Below are 17,384 nucleotides of genomic sequence, written 5' to 3' on the forward strand. Positions count from 1 at the left end.
AATTGGTAACTATGTATTCTCCCCATGTCGGCGTGGGTTTCACCCTCACAACCCTCAAAGATGTGCAGGGTAGGTGGATTGGTCACACTAAATTGCCCCTTAATTGGAAATGCTTTTACAAATTGGTCACTATGTACATCAGAATACTTGAGGCTAGTTCTGAATCTGTTTTTTGAGGTGGTCTTGCTCTTCTTATAACTATTATTAGAAACCACTTCAATGTGATAATTGCTTAATTAAATTGGAAAAATCTTTTAACATCAGTAGAATAGAAAATGAAACATTACCAAGTCGTATTATCATAGCTGTGAATGCAGGCTAATGTACCTGTCTGCCGAGTTAAAAATAATCACTTCCTTTGTGGCCAAGAAGGAGAAAAATCAGTGGGCAATATTCACTACCCTTGTATACCTCCCAGCAATAGATAAGCTTATTTGGTCAAACTAGAATAAATCCCAGGGCTGTTTGTGAAGTTTAGTTTTGACTTGAAAAATCATGGAACTACAACATGAAAGAATATATAGAAAATGTATGTACCTTTTAAAATTTGTAATTGAGAGAAGGTAGATCATGGTTATTCACTGTGATATTTTTGTTGATGGCTTAAAAAGGCAGCAGGGTAGCATAGTGGTTAGCACAATTGCTTCACAGCTGCAGGGTCCCAGGTTCGATTCCTGTTTTGGGTCACTGTCTGTGCGGAGTCTGCACGTTCTCCCTGTGTGTGCGTGGGTTTCCTCCGGGTGCTCCAGTTTCCTCCCACAGTCCAAAGATGTGCACGTTAGGTGGATTGGCCATGCTAAATTGCCCTTAGTGTCCAAAATTGTCCTTAGTGTTGGGTGGGGTGACTGGATTATGGGGATAGTGTGGAGACGTGGTTTTGGGTAGGGTGCTCTTTCCAAGAGCCGGTGCAGACTCAATGGGCTGAATGGCCTCCTTCTATACTTTAAATTCTATGAAATATAGTTTTTTATACAATAGATTATCTGCACAAAACCTGCAAAAGTGTTAATAGGAAGAATTTTTGCCTATACTTACAACCATGGCCACATCAATATATATATAGGAACCAAAATTATTGTGTTGGTTCATTACAGAATGTCATACTGAAGCATGTTTATAACATTCCAATGTAAGGTGCAAAATGTCTAATATACACTTGTTTTGATTTCTTTCCTCAATGAGCACCTCAACTTCTATAACTAGATCTTTGTTGACTGTACCTGTGGTATTTATCATACTTTTTGGTGTGGCTGATGCAGGAGAGATTACGCTCGTTGCACTGCCAGTGACAAGATTACTCGTAGTACCGGCGCCACCAACTGTATTGACGGCCAGACTGCCAGGAGGAGGTTTCTTTACAGGTACAACGACACTCCTAAAAAGATAGAAAAAATACAGTAAATATAACATCCTCTCTTCAGGGTATCAGTGTATGCCTTTGCAAGTATCTTTACTAAAATACTAAAACGTATCTCCATACAAATGTCAAATAGTGCTTTAACGAGAAACTAGAAAATCACAAAGGGGAAAGAAATAGAAGGTTATGTTGAATGGTTAGATAAAGGGTGGTAGAGACGAGAACTCTCACAATATTTAAGAAGCATATAGACGAGCACTTGAAATGCTACAGTATACAAGGCTATGGATCAAGTGCTGGAAAATGGCATTAGGAAAAATGGGTGCTTGATGGCTGGCACAGACGTGATGGGCCGAAGGGCCTCTTTCTGTGCTGTATAACTATATGATTCTATGAAGTAGGATGAAAGAGTCTCGTCTGAAGCGTAAACAGAAATATAGATCAGTTGGGTTGAATGTGTAATTTTGTTATCCTCTCTCTTCCATCCCACTCTCAATAGATTAAACAATGCAAATGAGGGCATGTCAAAGGACTGATGCTTGTCCAAAGCAAAATGAAGCACTTGCACATAAAGTAGATTTGGTTTGCTGTACACAATTTAGTTTTATCTGAAGCCATAATTTCCTTTTTTTCCCCTCAATCTTTGGCACTGTCAATGCCACCTTTCAGTTTTCAGTAATTGAAAGCAGATCATTTTCTCATTAGTACCTTTTAATTGGAATAAACTGACTCCAGTTAGAGGAATATTAACGTCTGCTGAAAGGCTTTTGTATTATATTCAGAAACTGAAACATAATGACACTGTAGAGCTCTCTAAATTACCTGGATGACTAATGATGGCAATTACTTCTGCAAAGTATCCTCAAAGTTTCAAACTACACCAACAATAAATCGAATCCCATCATATGTCTTTAAGGCACAGACCCACTGTATTAGTTTGTTGCAAGAACATTGTACAGTTATGGATGAAAACAGATCAGTTTGCAATTAGTTGTCCTTGACGTATGACTGAATGCTAGCTTTACAGATAAATAAGTGCCAATTGCAAATCACATGAATGAACATGTTATACCATGGAGAAAGTGGGCACACTTTCTCTTTCAGGAGTATCGATATAGAAAGATTCCAGTCTTAGACAATCCATCTGAGAAGGTGGACAACAAGAGGCATTCTCTAGAATCAATAAGTTCAAGTTGAAGAAATTCTGTAGACTTCCTTGAATGGAACGCAACAACATTGTTCAGCCACATAGCAGCAGTTAAATCTTCAGAAATCTTGCAGTGAGTAATTAATTTTTTTTTAAAAATAATTTTTATTCAAGTTTTTTAATAACAATAACAATAACAAATTTTCTCCCCACAATTTAAAACAAACAAGGCGTGTTTCCACACCAAAACAAGAAAAGAACTCCCCCCCCCCAAATAAATAATAACAATAGCAACACAAGAAAGAAGAAAATAATATAACAAACCCACCGCCGCAAAAACAAGCCCCCCAACCATCCCCAACCCCGCCCCCCCCCCTCCACCGGTTGCTGCCGAGACCGACCACTCTCTATCCTTCAAAGCTTGACTGGATCTTCACAATTAAGATATTCCGTATATGATTACTTTATTTATAAAAAGAGCAAAAAAAAGACCAGGACTTATGAATACTCACCTCATCTGTTAGATGGTATATTCAATGCAAATTAGTTTGGGACTCGAAACTGCTCCCTTTCTGCCTTAGCGCCAAGTATAAAACTACTCAATCAGTGCTTGCTGATATTTGCAACTCCATTATATCCAAAGAGTCATATAATACAGAAGAGGCCCTTTGGCCCATTAAACCTGCACTGATGAAACAACACTAAATCCACACTAATCCCACTTTACAGCACAGTAAGAAGTCTTACAACACCAGGTTAAAGTCCAACAGGTTTGTTTCGAATCACTAGCTTTTGGGAGCACTGCTCCTTCCTCAGGTGAATGAAGAGGTGGGTTCCAGAAACATATATATAGACAAAGTCAAAGATTCAAAACAAACCTGTTGGACTTTAACATGGTGTTGTAAGACTTCTTACTGTGCTCAGCCCAGTCCAATGCCGACATCTCCACATCATGGCCACTTTACAGCCTTCACTATTATAACATTTCAAGTGCTCATCCACATACTTCTTAAAGGTTGTGAGGTTTACCATCTTTACTATCTTCCCAGGCAGTTCATTGCAGACTCCCACAACCTTCTGGGTGATAAATCTTGTCCTCAAACCCCCTCTAAACCTCCTGTCCCTCGCCTTAAATTTATGCCAACTCGTTAGTGACCCTTCAACTAAAGGGAACAACTGCTTCCTATCCACCCTGTCTGTACCCCTCATAATCCTCGAGACATCAATCAGGCCCTCCCACCATCTTCTCTGCCCTAAAAGAAAACAGCCCAAGCCTATCCAGCCTCTCTTCCTAGCTCAAATACTCCATCCCAAGCAACAACCTGGTGAAACTCCTCTGCACCCTCTCCAGTGCAATCACATCCTTCCTATAGTGAGGTAACTAGAATTGCACAAGGTTTTCTAGTGTGGCTTAACCAAAGTTTTGTACAGCTCCAAGAAACCTCCCTGCTCTTATAATCAATGCCACGATTGATAAAGGCAAGTGTCCCGGATGCCTTCTTAACTAGGCTACTAACTTGTCCTGCCGTCTTCAGGGATTTATGAACAAGCACGCCAAGATACCTCTGTGCTTCCTAGTGTCCTGCCATTCACTAAGTACTCCCTTGTCTTGTTACTCCTTCCAAAGTGCATCACCTCACATTTTTCAGTTAAATTTCATCTGCCGCTGATCAATCAATCTGAACACCTCATGTATATCTTCCTGCACCTTAAGACCTTCTTCCTCACTGTTAACCACCATGCCAATTTTGTGTTCTCCGCAATCTTACTAATCATCACCAGCCCCCACCCCCGCACACACATTCTCATTTATATTGGTTATATTACAAGAATTGATGATAGTTTCATGGTCACTATTACTGAGACTAACTTTACATTCCAAATTTTCTGAAGTGAGTTAAAATTCCACTAACTATGGTGGGATTTCAATGCCTGTTCCCAGAGTATTAGCCGGGGCCTCTGGATTACTAGTCAGTGGCATAATCACAACATCACCATCTTAAACTGTCCTGCTGCTCTGGCCATAATTTTTAATATTATTTGTAGTAATTTGGACAGTGAGCTATTATATATTGCAACAGTGATAGGATATGTTTATCCAGCATACAGTACATAAACTGAGAGCAGAAGCGATGAGCTATTAAAATCCTTTGGCAGTCAGCCAATGTTTCAATCAAATTCTACTTGGTATTGTAACATAAAGGAGAGTACACAAATTGCTGTATTGTTGCTCTATTGTTCTTGTTACCAATTACACTGATATCATCCCCAATTGTACAAAAATCCTTCTTGATGTGTCATGGCATTTAGGATAAAATGCATAAGATCTTGGTTGTGCACCCTCCAGATTCTAGAATGGTCCTCCTAGATTGAAGGGTAGCAAATGTAACCCTGCATACAAAAAAGGTGGGAGAGAGAGAGAATAGGAAAATGTTGTGCATTCATGTTTGTTCCTAGTTGGAACGTGCTATAGATCAAGTTTTAAGTGCACTAGAAGGAGTCCAGTGCTAGTTAAGATGGTATTTTAGTTACTGGAAAGAATGAAGAGTATCTTCAAAATTTAGATGCTACGCCCCAGAGGCTAGGAGATTATGGATTATGAGTACGATAGGATAAATGTTAATTGTTCAAATCTTCTATTGAATACTTGGGGCATGTAAAAGATGCAAAGGGACTCCTCAAGTTGCTTTCAAAAGTAAAAGCCATAACCGAGGCATCTGCATCTCAAAACGTAAATCAACTTTGATCATTTTTGGGCCTAAGGAACTATTATGGACGGTTTGTCCCTGATCTAGCAACTATTCTCAAGCCGTTACACAACTTATTGTGTCAAAACAGGATGGAAATAGGTGGATCAGTACAAGAAGGGTTTCATACAAGCTAAAGAGACACTAATAAAGTTAGAAGTTCTGACACACTTGGGTCAGAAGTTACCCTTGCAACTGTCTTGCAACGCATCACCTTATGGGGTTGGAGTAGCGGTTTCTCATATAATGCTCAATGGTGAAGAGAAGCCAATAGTGTTTGCATCAAGGGACTGGATTCTCCGACCCCCCGCCGGGTTGGAGAATCGGCGGTGGGTGGCGTGAATCCCGCCCCCGCCGGCCTCCCAATTCTCCGGCACCGGAGATTCGGCGGGTGCGGCAATCGCGCCGCGCCGGTCGGCGGGCTTCCCCCAGCGATTCTCCGGCCCACGATGGCCCGAAGTCCCGCTGCTGTAATGCCTGTCTCACCAGTGTGAATCAAATCACCTCCCTTAACGGCGGGACTGGCAGCACGGGCGGGCTCCGGGGGGGGGGGGGGAATCTGGCCCCGGGGGGGTGCCCCCACGGTGGCCTGGCCCGCGATCGGGACCCACCAATCCGCAGGTGGGCCTGTGCCGTGGGGGCACTCTTTTCCTTCTGCGTCGGCCATGTCCTCCGCGATGGCTGACGCGGAAGTGACCCCCTCCCCTGCGCATGTGCGGGGATGACGTCAGCAGCCGCTGACGCTTCCGCGCATGCGCGGACTTCCGCCGGCCGGCGAAGTCCCTTCGGCCCCGGCAGGCGTGGCGCCAAAGGCCTTCCATGCCTGCCGGTGGGACGGCAACCACTCCGGCGCGGGCCTAGCCCCACGAGGTGACGGCTTGGCCCCTAAAGGTGCGGAGGAATCCGCACCTTTGGGGCGGCCCGACGCTGGAGTGGTTCACGCCACTCCATCCCGCCAGGGCCCCCCGCTCCGCCGGGTGGGGGAGAATCCAGCCCAAGATCCTTGAACAAAGCAGAAATGAACTATGCACAGATAGAGAAGGAAGCTCTAGACATAATTTTCAGAAACAAACATTATTACCAACATCTATAATGAAGGAAATTTACTGAGAGAGCATCGATCACTAACAACAGTACTTAGGTCACATACTGATATTCCATCTCAAGCAGCAGGCCGGATGTAGAGATGGGCATTGCAGTCATTAGCACATATATACACGATAAAATATCGTCAATCAAATCCCCATGGAACGCTGACAGACTCTTTACATACATAGATACATAGAAGATAGGAGCAGGAGGAGGCCTTTTGGCCCTTCGATCTGCTCCGCTATTCATCACAATCATGGCTGATCATCCAACTCAACAGCCTCATTCTGCTTTCTCCCCATAACCTTTGATCCCAATCTCCCCAAGTGCTCTATCTCGCCGCCTCTTGAATATATTCAGAGTTTTAGCATCAACTACTTCTTGTGGTAATGAATTCCACAGGCTCACCACTCTTTGGGTGAAGAAATGTCTCCTTATCTCTGTCCAAAATGGTTTACCCTGAATCCTCAGACTGTGACCCCTCGTTCTGGATACATCCGTCATTGGTAAAATCTTCCCTGCAACTACCCTGTCTAGTCCTGTCAGACTAGATTACATGTTTAGATTTAGATTTAGATTACGTTTACCTAACAAGTAATCAATGAATATTCAAGTGGTAATATTTTCTATTTCGAAGAAGTCAATAACACTCCTGGAACAACAGGACAGGTATACCAGAAATAATTGACCACTGTCAGAAGTTATGGACATGGTACTTTGTGGCAAGACCGCGGGAGCAAACCCGGAGTTGAAGCCATATGTTACTCGAAGACTCGAACTATCCGTACAGGTTGGTTGTCTCCTCTGGGGAATGAGGGTCATCATTCCACTATTGGTAAGGAAATATATCCTAAACCAACTTCATGAAGGTCATTGTGAAACAGTAAAGATGTAGGAGATAGCCAGAAGATAGTGAAATCGAGAAGGCGGGCATATGCTTGGCTTGTGCAAAGGTTCGAAACTTGCCACCACTAGGGCCATTACACCCATGGGGCCAGAGGTAATGAGTTCATACTGATTATGTCGGCCCACTCAAAGGACTAACGTTTTTCATTGTGGTAGACACACACTGAAAATGGCCTGAAATCGGCATTATGAAGTCTACATCCTCAGAGAGAATAGAAAGACTGGGTGCGATCTTTGCAAGATTTAGTTACCCCAACAACTTGTTAATCACAATGGCCACAGTTCATTTTGCAATAATTCACAAATTACATAAAGGAGAAAGGAATCCACAAGATCTGGTCTGCTCCTCATCATCCTGCCACAAATAGAACATAGAACATTACAGCGCAGTACAGGCCCTTCGGCCCTCGATGTTGCACCGACCTGTGAAACCCCTCTAAAGCCCATCTTCACTATTCCCTTATCGTCCATATGTCTATCCAATGACCATTTGAATGCGTTTAGTGTTGGCGAGTCCACTACTGTTGCAGGCAGGGCATTCCACGCCCTTATTACTCTCTGAGTAAAGAACCTACCTCTGACAGCTGTCCTATATCTATCTCCCCTCAATTTAAAGCTATGTTCCCTCGTGCTAGACATCACCATCCGAGGAAAAAGGCTCTCACTGTCCACCCTATCTAATCCTCTGATCATCTTGTATGCCTCAATTAAGTCACCTCTTAACCTTCTTCTCTCTAACAAAAACAGCCTCAAGTCCCTCAGCCTTTCCTCATAAGTTCTTCCCTCCATATCAGGCAACATCCTGGTAAATCTCCTCTGCACCCTTTCCAATGTTTCCACATCCTTCCTATAATGGGCTGGCATGGGGGTGCAGTAGTTAGCACTGTTGCCTTACAGCGCCAGGGATCTGGGTTTGATTCCAACCTCGGGTGACTGTCTGTGTAGAGCTTGCACTTTCACCCCTTGTCCGCGTGGGTTTCCTCCGGTTTCCTCCCGCAGTCCAAAGATCTGCAGGTTAGGTGGACTGGTCAGGCTAAATTGCCCCTTTGTGTCCAAAAGGTTAATATGGGGTTGCAGGGTTACACGGATGGATGGTAGAGTGGGCCTAGGTAGCGTTCTATTTCGGAGTTTCCGTGCAGACTCGATGGGCTGAATGGCCTCCTTCTGCACTGCAGCGATTCTATGAAATAGGCAGACTGAAAGGTTTGTTCAGACAATGAAGCATTCATTGAAGGTAACTCATGAGCAAGGATCATTGTCTAAATTACTAAGTGAAGTCCTGAAGACATACAGGAATACAACGCATTTTTCAACCCAAAGTTCACCGGCATTATTCATGGTAATATACATCGTCAAATATACAACATTTGAGTTGCTGAAGCCTCCTAAGACAAGAGAAATTGTTGCGAGGAAACACAAAAGTCAGGTTCTGCAACTTGATAACAGGGCTAAACACCGTGTTTTTCAGAAATGTCAGGAGGTATTGGCAAGAAACTACACTACCCACGAGAAGTGGATACCGCCATCATCTTAACACGGGCAGCACCATTCTCCTACACCATTCAAACTCAGGATGATGTAGTGTGGAGGAGATACGCTGATCAGCTTTTAGCAACTAGAACTAGTTTGCCAGAGACAGAGTCAACCGAGAGTCCGCAACAAACTTTGTCAAGTAAAGACCGAGACATTCCTGAGAACCTGACAATATCAGAAACAACTGTGGAAGACAGTACCCCAGTTGAGGACACTTCAACACCGAATCAACCTCCGAACACTACGTCGACTCCGGTTGAGACAACTACGGATGACGTCCAAATTAAACCAAAAACACCAGAAGTTGCAGTCAACACGAAAAAGCAGACGCCTGAGGTTCGTCGACAACCACACAGAAATCAACGTCCTCCGAAACGTCTAAAAAAAAATCAACAAAAATATTTGGAGTCGTGGAAAGCACTCAGAAGGATGAGCAAATCTGTGTTCTCATGCAAGTTTTTTTTTCCAGAAAGTTAATAATTTATAAAAGCATTCATTTGATGTACCTTACTATCCCTTATAATGGATGTTGAACAGAGATGTGCTCTGTTGCAGCACAAAGTGGTGGGGTGGGGTGGGGGGGTCATGCCCATGTTACGTGTATGACTGTCACAATAGTTAGCCGTCTCAACACTTTTTAAAAAAAAAACGAGGGGCATGTGGCACAGTGGATAGTACTGAGACTGCGGCGCTGAGGACCCGGGTTCAAATCCTGGCCCTGGATCACTGTCCGTGTGGAGTTTGCACATTCTCCCCATGGCTGCGTGGGTTTCACCCCAACAACCCAAAGATGTGCAGGTTAGGTGGATTGGCCACACTAAATTTCCCCTGAAAAAAAAAATGACTACTCTAAATTTATTTAAAAAAAACTAAAAGGATTTCACATCATTCTCCCTAATGCACAGTTCTTAGCAGTCGGTTTGAAATTGTATTTTGAACATATCATTAGCGTGAGACAATGTCATAGTGGTCACTGGACTAGCAATCCAGAAGCCCAGACTAACATTCAGGAAATGGGTTCAAATCCATTCGTGGTAGCTGGTGGAATTTAAATTCTATTAATAAAAAAATCTGGAATTGGAAGCTAGGCTTGGTAATGCTGACCACATAACAACTATCATCAATTGTTGTAAAAACCTATCTGGTTCACTGACATCTTTTAGGGAAGGAAATCTACCATCCTGACCTGTTCTGGCCTACCTCACTGTGTACCAATATTGGGCTTGCCAGCGACATCGGCATCTCATGAAATATATTTTTTTAAATTGGACAATTGGTTCCTTGAGCTTTTAACAAGACCATGGCTGATGCTGAGCATTAACTCACTTCTGAATCTGACTGTAAATCTCTCGATTCCTTTAAGAGTTCAAAAGTCCGGACAGCACGGTGGCGCAGTGGTTAGCACTGCTGCCTCATGGCGCCGAGGTCCCAGGTTCGATCCCGGCTCTCTGGGTCACTGTCCGTGTGGAGTCTGCACATTCTCTCCGTCTCTGTGAGCGTTTTGCCCCCCCAACCCAAAGATGTGCAGGGTCGGTGAATTGGCCACGCTAAATTGCCCCTTAATTTGAAAAAGTTAATTGGGTACTCTAAACATTTTTTTAAATGAAAAAAAAGAGTTCAAAAGTCCATTGATTTCACCCTTGAAGATAGTCAATGACTGTGTCTCCACAGCTCTCTGGGGTAGGGAATTCCAATATTTATAACCCTCTGAGTGAATAAATCTTCCTTATCCTAGTTCAAAATGGTCCTTTATCCTGAGAATGTGGCCTATTTCTAAACCCTGCAGCCAGCGGAAAGAGCTTCACAGCATTTGCACTGTCAAGCCCTTCTAAAGCTAATGGATGGAATTCTCTGCCTGTGACAGGTTTAGTGACAGGTGGGCACAGAGAAGCTGGTGGGAGCCAAAATGTCGGAAACCCGCCAGCATAAAATTACATTGCAATTCACCCAATGGCAGGTTGTTCATCCTGCTAGAAGGTGGCACAAACACCATTTGTATTCATTTGTATCTCATAAATGCTCATTAATACAGCTGCCTGCCGGTGTTCCAACAGACCTTCCAATCTTGCGTCATGCCAGTGGGAAATCACATTGGTGTTAAACCCAATTGCTGAAGATTGAGGAGAACAAGACAGCCCTCAGTTGGTAAGAGACTTCAAGATGTGTGCAAAAAAAGCATTGGGCCATAGTGCTGCGCTGCTTCTGATGTGCTGTACACCACTCAGACAGGTTCCTGAACTATATCCCCATTTCAAGCTGGTCTTCATGGACAGCATTATGCTGCTGGACCCATGGACACTCCTTTGTCACCGTCTCATTCAGTACTGTGTCTGGGGTTGGGGAGTACAGGGGTCTCCTTCCCCTGTGGTGCAACACGTGTCGATCTGCATAGCACTGTGCTGTGGAACCCGTGCAGCCTCCGCTACAAAGGTCCGGAGTTTGGTCGGGTTTGGAGTGCGAGTTGAGTGGTGGGTGCGGGAGGTGGTGGGGAGTTGGCTGACAAAGACAACAGGGCAATATGGAAGGAAGACTATGCAGGGTGGGTGTAGGGCAAGGGCTCATGATGACAGACAGGCAGGGGGACAAGAGCTGGATGAAGAAGAAACCAATGGAAGGTAGAGAGGAAAGACCAAGGGGAGGGAAGCTGGACCCCAACAAGCCTGCATGGAAAGCTCACTAACGGGGTGACAGGGATGCTGCATAGTTTACTGGAAGGGGATGATGAAGACTCCGAAGGCTGTGGGTAGAGATCCAAGTGGAGCATGGGCACCTTACAGGTGAGGAGCTCGGATGACAGTGATTAAATCGAGAAATAGACTTCTTCTTGAGGCTGCCCGCCTCTTCCCTCAGGCGTCTAGACATCCTGCACAGTCTATTGAAGACATCTGCCTGGAGAGAGTGATATGAGTGTGCTGGACTGCTATATAAATATGGTACCGGGACCTTCAAACCTGGCATCTGAAGACAGGCAGACAATTCAGCTGCCGGCCTAACCAGGATAATTTAAGGTAAACTTGCCTGTGCACAATTAATGAGTTCCAAATGCAGAATCTGACACGGGATCCTGCCAACCATGCAGGTGCCACCCACCCCCACACTTATGCACAGTCTCAAAATGGGCAATTCCGCCCATAGGATTACCTCTCATTCTTCCTAACTTAGGTATTATAGGCCCAATCAACTCAATTACTCCTCAGGGCAAACCTCTAGAAATCAATCTAGTGAATCTTCATTGCAACCCTTCCTTAGGAGACCACACATAGTACTCCAGGTGTGGTCTCATCAAAGGCCATGCGAATTGCAGCATGACTTATTTATTCTATACATCAACTCCCTTACAAGAAATGCCAACATACCATTTACTTTCCTAATTGTTTGCTGTACCTACACGTTAAAAGTGTACAAGGACACCAACAGTTAATAGTTTCCAATCATTTAATAAATATTCAGTTTTTCTATTCTTCTTATAATTGTGAATAACCTCATATTTCTCAACACATTCCCTAATCTATTCATATTCCTTTGCATACTATTTTGTGTCCTCCTCACAGCTTACATTCTCATCCATCTTGGTACTGTCAGCAAACTTGAATCCAACACTACACTCAGATGTTAGAGAAGGCCTGGGGATAACTTTGCCATTTTCACTGCATTGTGCACGATAGTAAAGGGAACTAATATCAGGGGAAAAAAAGATTTAACATTCAGAAAATATATCAATTGTTTTGGGCTTTTTGCATTCCCAAATCATGAACTTTTCAGGAATCTATTACTTTAGAAATCTTGTGGTCCTGACACAAACTAGAAAGTGGCTGGAATGAAGTGCTCAAAGAATATAATTTCAGCAGCACAATACATGGAATTATTTCCTGAAAGATGCTAAACTTAAAATGTAAGAGGGAAAGTTAGATGTCTCTGGTTCAATTTATTCAAAATATGTAATTTTTAATAATCTTCATTATAGGCTTACATTAACACTGCAATGAAGTTACTGTGAAAAGCCCCTAGTCGCCACACTCCGGCGCCTGTTCGGGGACACAGAGGGAGAATTCAAAATGTCCAAATTACCTGATAGCATGTCTTTCGGGGCTTGTGGGAGGAAACTGACGCACACGGAGGAAACCCACGCACACACGGGGAGAACGTGCAGACTCCGTACAGACAGTGACCCAAGCCGGGAATCGAACCTGGAACCCTGGCCCTGTGAAGCCATAGTGCTAACCACTATGCTACCATGCTGACCCTAATTGTAGCAATTGCTGCATCCAACTGAGTCTGTGAACTATGCAAGAGATTTCCTTTCAATTGATTACAGTACCTATTTTGGAGTCTAGAATGTTATTATTGAAATGCTTCTTTAAATTGTTTGTCTCTATTTCATTGCATTCGTAATTGAACCATCATATAGATTAGCAATTAGTACAACTTTACATTTTTGTTCATAATTTTCAACGAACTGGGTTTATTTATTTTAAACTAAAAATTACCTGGAAAATTGTCTAACAAATAAAGAAGAGCAGATTGCACATGTGTAACCATATTAAAGCATGCCTAATAGGTGCACAAAATTACAATAAAGTGTGCTTTCCAAAGATTTTTTTTTAATTATTAAAAGTGCCATCATGGGAATTTGGACCTTTTTTGACTAGAAATCTGTTTAGACTGTTCATAATATAATTACATCTTCCTAAAGACAGATGAGACAGCGGGAACTTAATATATTTAAACTAATTGAAAAATTCAGTTGACCAGAAGCACAAGAGAGTGGGGTCTCTTAAAGGCCGATCAAAGCTTCAGACTTTGAAGCAAAATTTTTGATGTTGTCACTCTCAATCGCCTGAATGCCTGATAGACAAACAGATCCTTCTGTCTTCCTGGCAGTTCGTTTCACTGGCAGGTGGCAAACAATTAGACACACCAATTTGTGCCTCGTGATGACATTAAACCATGAAACAAAGTTGTATGCGGAGCTCAGTGATTTGTGTGAAAGCATTTCAAAAATAATACACTTTGCAGTGGCAACTCATTTCAGGCTGCCACCTCCCATTATGGGTTTGAGCTGTGAAGACGACAGGCTTGGGCTATGTGATGCTGCTGTTCAATCTGCCTCTGAAACCCCTGGAGACCTCTTCCCCTCTCACCAATATCACCTCATCACTCACATTCATAAATACTTTGGTGGGTGAATAAATTAAAACAACATCGAGGCTCTTCACCTGTCAAAGGAATGAAACTGCATTGGAAGAATAGCCTGTGCTTCTCTTTTTACAGTAGGATCAGGGTACGATACAGGCTCAGCCCCAGATTCAGCACGCTCCATAGGCGCTGCAACAAGGCTTTTCAGAATCTCCTTCACATTCATGCCTTTTCCTTGACTGACATTCGTTACAGATGAAGCTGGCTTCAGCACTTCAATTGGGCTCTCAGCTAAACTTTCTTGGGATTTCTTTACTTCGGAAGAGAAAGAAGATAGAAGTTCACTCATTACATCTGGCATAGTGCCCGTTTCCAAATCAGAGCCATTCATGAGACCAGTTATTTGCTCCTCTCCAATGCCTGAATCAGTATGTGGAATAGAGCTTTCAACTTGTATATCTTCAATTGGTGTCAAAATGTCTTTTTCTTTGTTGGCTTCAGGGAAAGTAACAGGATTCTCTGCAAATAAAAAACAAAACAAAATATGTAATTAATTATCAAACTCTGGAGACTCAAAACTGCAGTCAAAACTCAAGTTAACATTCAACAAGATCTCTTTTTGTTGCTAATCACTGTATTCAACGAAATTATAGATTTACCCAAACAATGGTAATAAGTGGCAAACAATTAGCACCACACGTGCTGAATTCTCCGCAGCCCCACGCCAAAATCGCGTTCGGCGCGGGGGCGGAGAATCCAATTTCACGGCGAAATCGGGTTCACCGCTGGTCCGGCGATTCTCCGGCGATTCTCCGGGACCGAGAATCGGCGTGATCGTGGAGTACTCCATGCGGCTGGAGGCCCATTGCCTGAGGCCAGCCCAGCGATCCTCCGCTCCCAACCGGCCGAGTTCCCGACGGAATGGTTCTAACCACCTATTGCCGGTTGGGATGCTCGTGGGGCGGCTGCGGACTCACTTCGCGGCCGCCCTGGTGGGGTCGAGGGTTCAGACCTATAGGTGGCCGGTGGACAGATCCGCGCGGTCAGATCTTTGGGCATGCGGCCAATCGGGGGGGTTCCTTTTCTCGCTAAGCCTCCGCAGTCCTAGTCCACCATGGTGCTCAGTGCAGCCGCTGGAGGCCGCCGCCGTGCGCATGCGTAGACTCAAAACCGGAAGTGCGGGGGCCCGTATCCGCAGCTGAAGCTGCATGAATTACTCTGGGTCCTTGCTAGCCCCCTGCGGGTCATTGAATCAGCTTCACTTTTTCCTAGGAATTTCCAGAGTAAAACGGCAGCGTTTTATGCCCATCATCTTTAATATCCCTAAGTGAATCGTCAACAACTCGTACAAAATACGATGTCAATTTATTTAGAAATGCATTTTGCAGATCTGGGGTGGGATTCTGCGAGAATCGGCGGGGCGGGCACTCCGGCGCAAAGGAGTGGCGTGAAGCACTCGGCGTGGGGCATCCCCGAAGGTGTGGAATCCTCCGCACCTTCAGGGGCTAGGCCGGCGCCAGAGTGGTTTGCACCGCGCGATGCTCTGCCAACCGGCACCGAAAGGCCTCCGGCAGCTGGCGTGAGTTGGCACATGCGCAGGACTGCCAGCATGCGCTGGCATCATCCCAGCGCATGCGCAGGGGGGTTTCATCTCTGTGTCGGCCATCGCGGAGGTCCACAGCAGCCGACGCGGAGGAATAGAGTGCCCCCACGGCACAGGTCCGCCCGCGGATCGGTGGACCCCGATCGCGGGCCAGGTTACCGTGGGGGCATCCCCCGGGGCCAGATCCCCCCGCGTTCTCCCGAGGACCCCGGTAAGTACCTGTTGGAATTTATGCCGGTGGGACTGGCCTAAAACGGGCAGCCACTCACCCCATCGCGGGCCGGAGAATCGCCGGGGGGGCTGCTGCCAGGGGCTGCCGACAGGCACGCGCGATTCCCGCCCCTGCCAAATCCCCAGCGCCGGAGAATTCGGCAGCTGGTGGGGGCGGGATTCATGTCCCCCCCCCCCCCCCCCCCGGCGATTCTCCGACCCGACCCGGGGGGGGTCGGAGAATCCCCCCCATGGTTTTCAACTTGAAATTGTTGGATAGAATATGTAACAGACTTTTCCTTTAGTGTTACATGCAGGCAAATAAACAATAGAAACATTCAAACATTTAAATAATGTTCCTATTTTAGTTCTATATAATTTTAATATCAGGTATACATATCTGTAATCCTTGAGTACCAAATATAATTAAATTAATGCATTTGCTTACATTCCTGCTGGGGTTAAACTGTACATAGATAATGAAAAAATAGCATAATCTTTACTTGGATACTGTAGGCAAATTGTTTTTTGATTACTGTATTATAATTTATAAGTGCAAATATTTGAGCTAAGCAAGTGATACTTTGCTGGTGGTTCTTTAGCAATTAATGCAAGTTTACCACTACTACATATATCAATTGGAAATAATGCACCAAAGTGTTTTATAAAATTAATGTGGAATTAAATTGGATTGTATATATTTTTTAATCATGTATTTATTTTCATATTTCCGCAACATTGTTTGCATTTGCAGGCTTAATTAAAACAAGTCCTGGGTAGCTACTTCTAAAATAAAACCAACTTTGTATCGAGAATGTGGATGCACGAATGTTATAACACAGAAAATGGCTAGATAATTCATATGCGATGTATGGTTAATTTTATATGTGGACACGTTTGTCACATTTCCATGCTAGTCATGATGTGACTAGATGTCACATCTAGTCAGGATGAATTTACATTAAACATTTAATATATCATTCTAAACGAATCTATGTTTATCACTGTGTTGAAGTAGTTTTCCTATCTTCACAGTTTCTGTTATATATCGTATAAAATCAGCAGCAAACTGGTTTGGACCATGCACCCCCACCCCAAACAATATTTGACAAAATATTAAAAAGCTTAAAGGACAAGGCTATTATTTAAAAGTTGCAGTGTTATTTTGTTTTAAGAAGCGTTTTTGAACTGCAAAATGGTCTGTGCTGTGAAGCACTTCTTTAACCATCTATTTATCATCTCCCATTAAAAAGAAACTGAAAAATCAAAAGTATGCCAATGGAAAAATAAATTCAGGCAGAAACTGTAAGTAGTTTTGTATACAAAAAGAGTGAATTTGATTCACTACAAAATTAATTTTGAAATTTGGTTCAGAATACTCAATGCCTATTCTACGGGCATCAAAAGAATATCCATTTGGTAAATCTTCAGGCAATATTTAAAAATATGTGTTTCTGAAAGATAGGCTTATGAATACAACCTTGACAGTCTTAAGAATCTGGCAGCTAAAATATAATTTTTAATTAATAAAATTGTTGACTGTTGTATTTTGGCAGCTTTTAATCTCAAGCTATTGAAAGATCAATGACAACCAGAATTATTTTAAAGTCTTAAATGAGAGTCAGTATACATTCTCTTGAAATCTTAAAAAGGGTG

At 43.6% G+C, this 17,384-nt stretch overlaps 1 protein-coding gene across 8 annotated transcripts in view; it reads right to left on the minus strand.

Moving 5' to 3' along the window:
- nbeaa (neurobeachin a) overlaps positions 1-17,384 on the minus strand; it is a 1,044,979-nt gene that overhangs the window by 579,846 nt on the left and 447,749 nt on the right. For 7 of the 8 annotated variants that reach the window (XM_038817850.1, XM_038817848.1, XM_038817844.1 and 4 more), the window contains exons 31-32: positions 13,996-14,434; positions 1,221-1,375 (exon numbers count right to left, since the gene is read on the minus strand). In XM_038817850.1, coding sequence (XP_038673778.1) covers positions 1,221-1,375; positions 13,996-14,434 — 594 coding nt within the window. The remainder of the gene's footprint in view (positions 1-1,220; positions 1,376-13,995; positions 14,435-17,384) is intronic. The other variant, XM_038817846.1, reaches the window with a different exon arrangement.

This window comes from Scyliorhinus canicula, chromosome 14 (assembly GCF_902713615.1).
Source record: "Scyliorhinus canicula chromosome 14, sScyCan1.1, whole genome shotgun sequence".
In the NCBI taxonomy this organism is placed as follows: domain Eukaryota; kingdom Metazoa; phylum Chordata; class Chondrichthyes; order Carcharhiniformes; family Scyliorhinidae; genus Scyliorhinus; species Scyliorhinus canicula.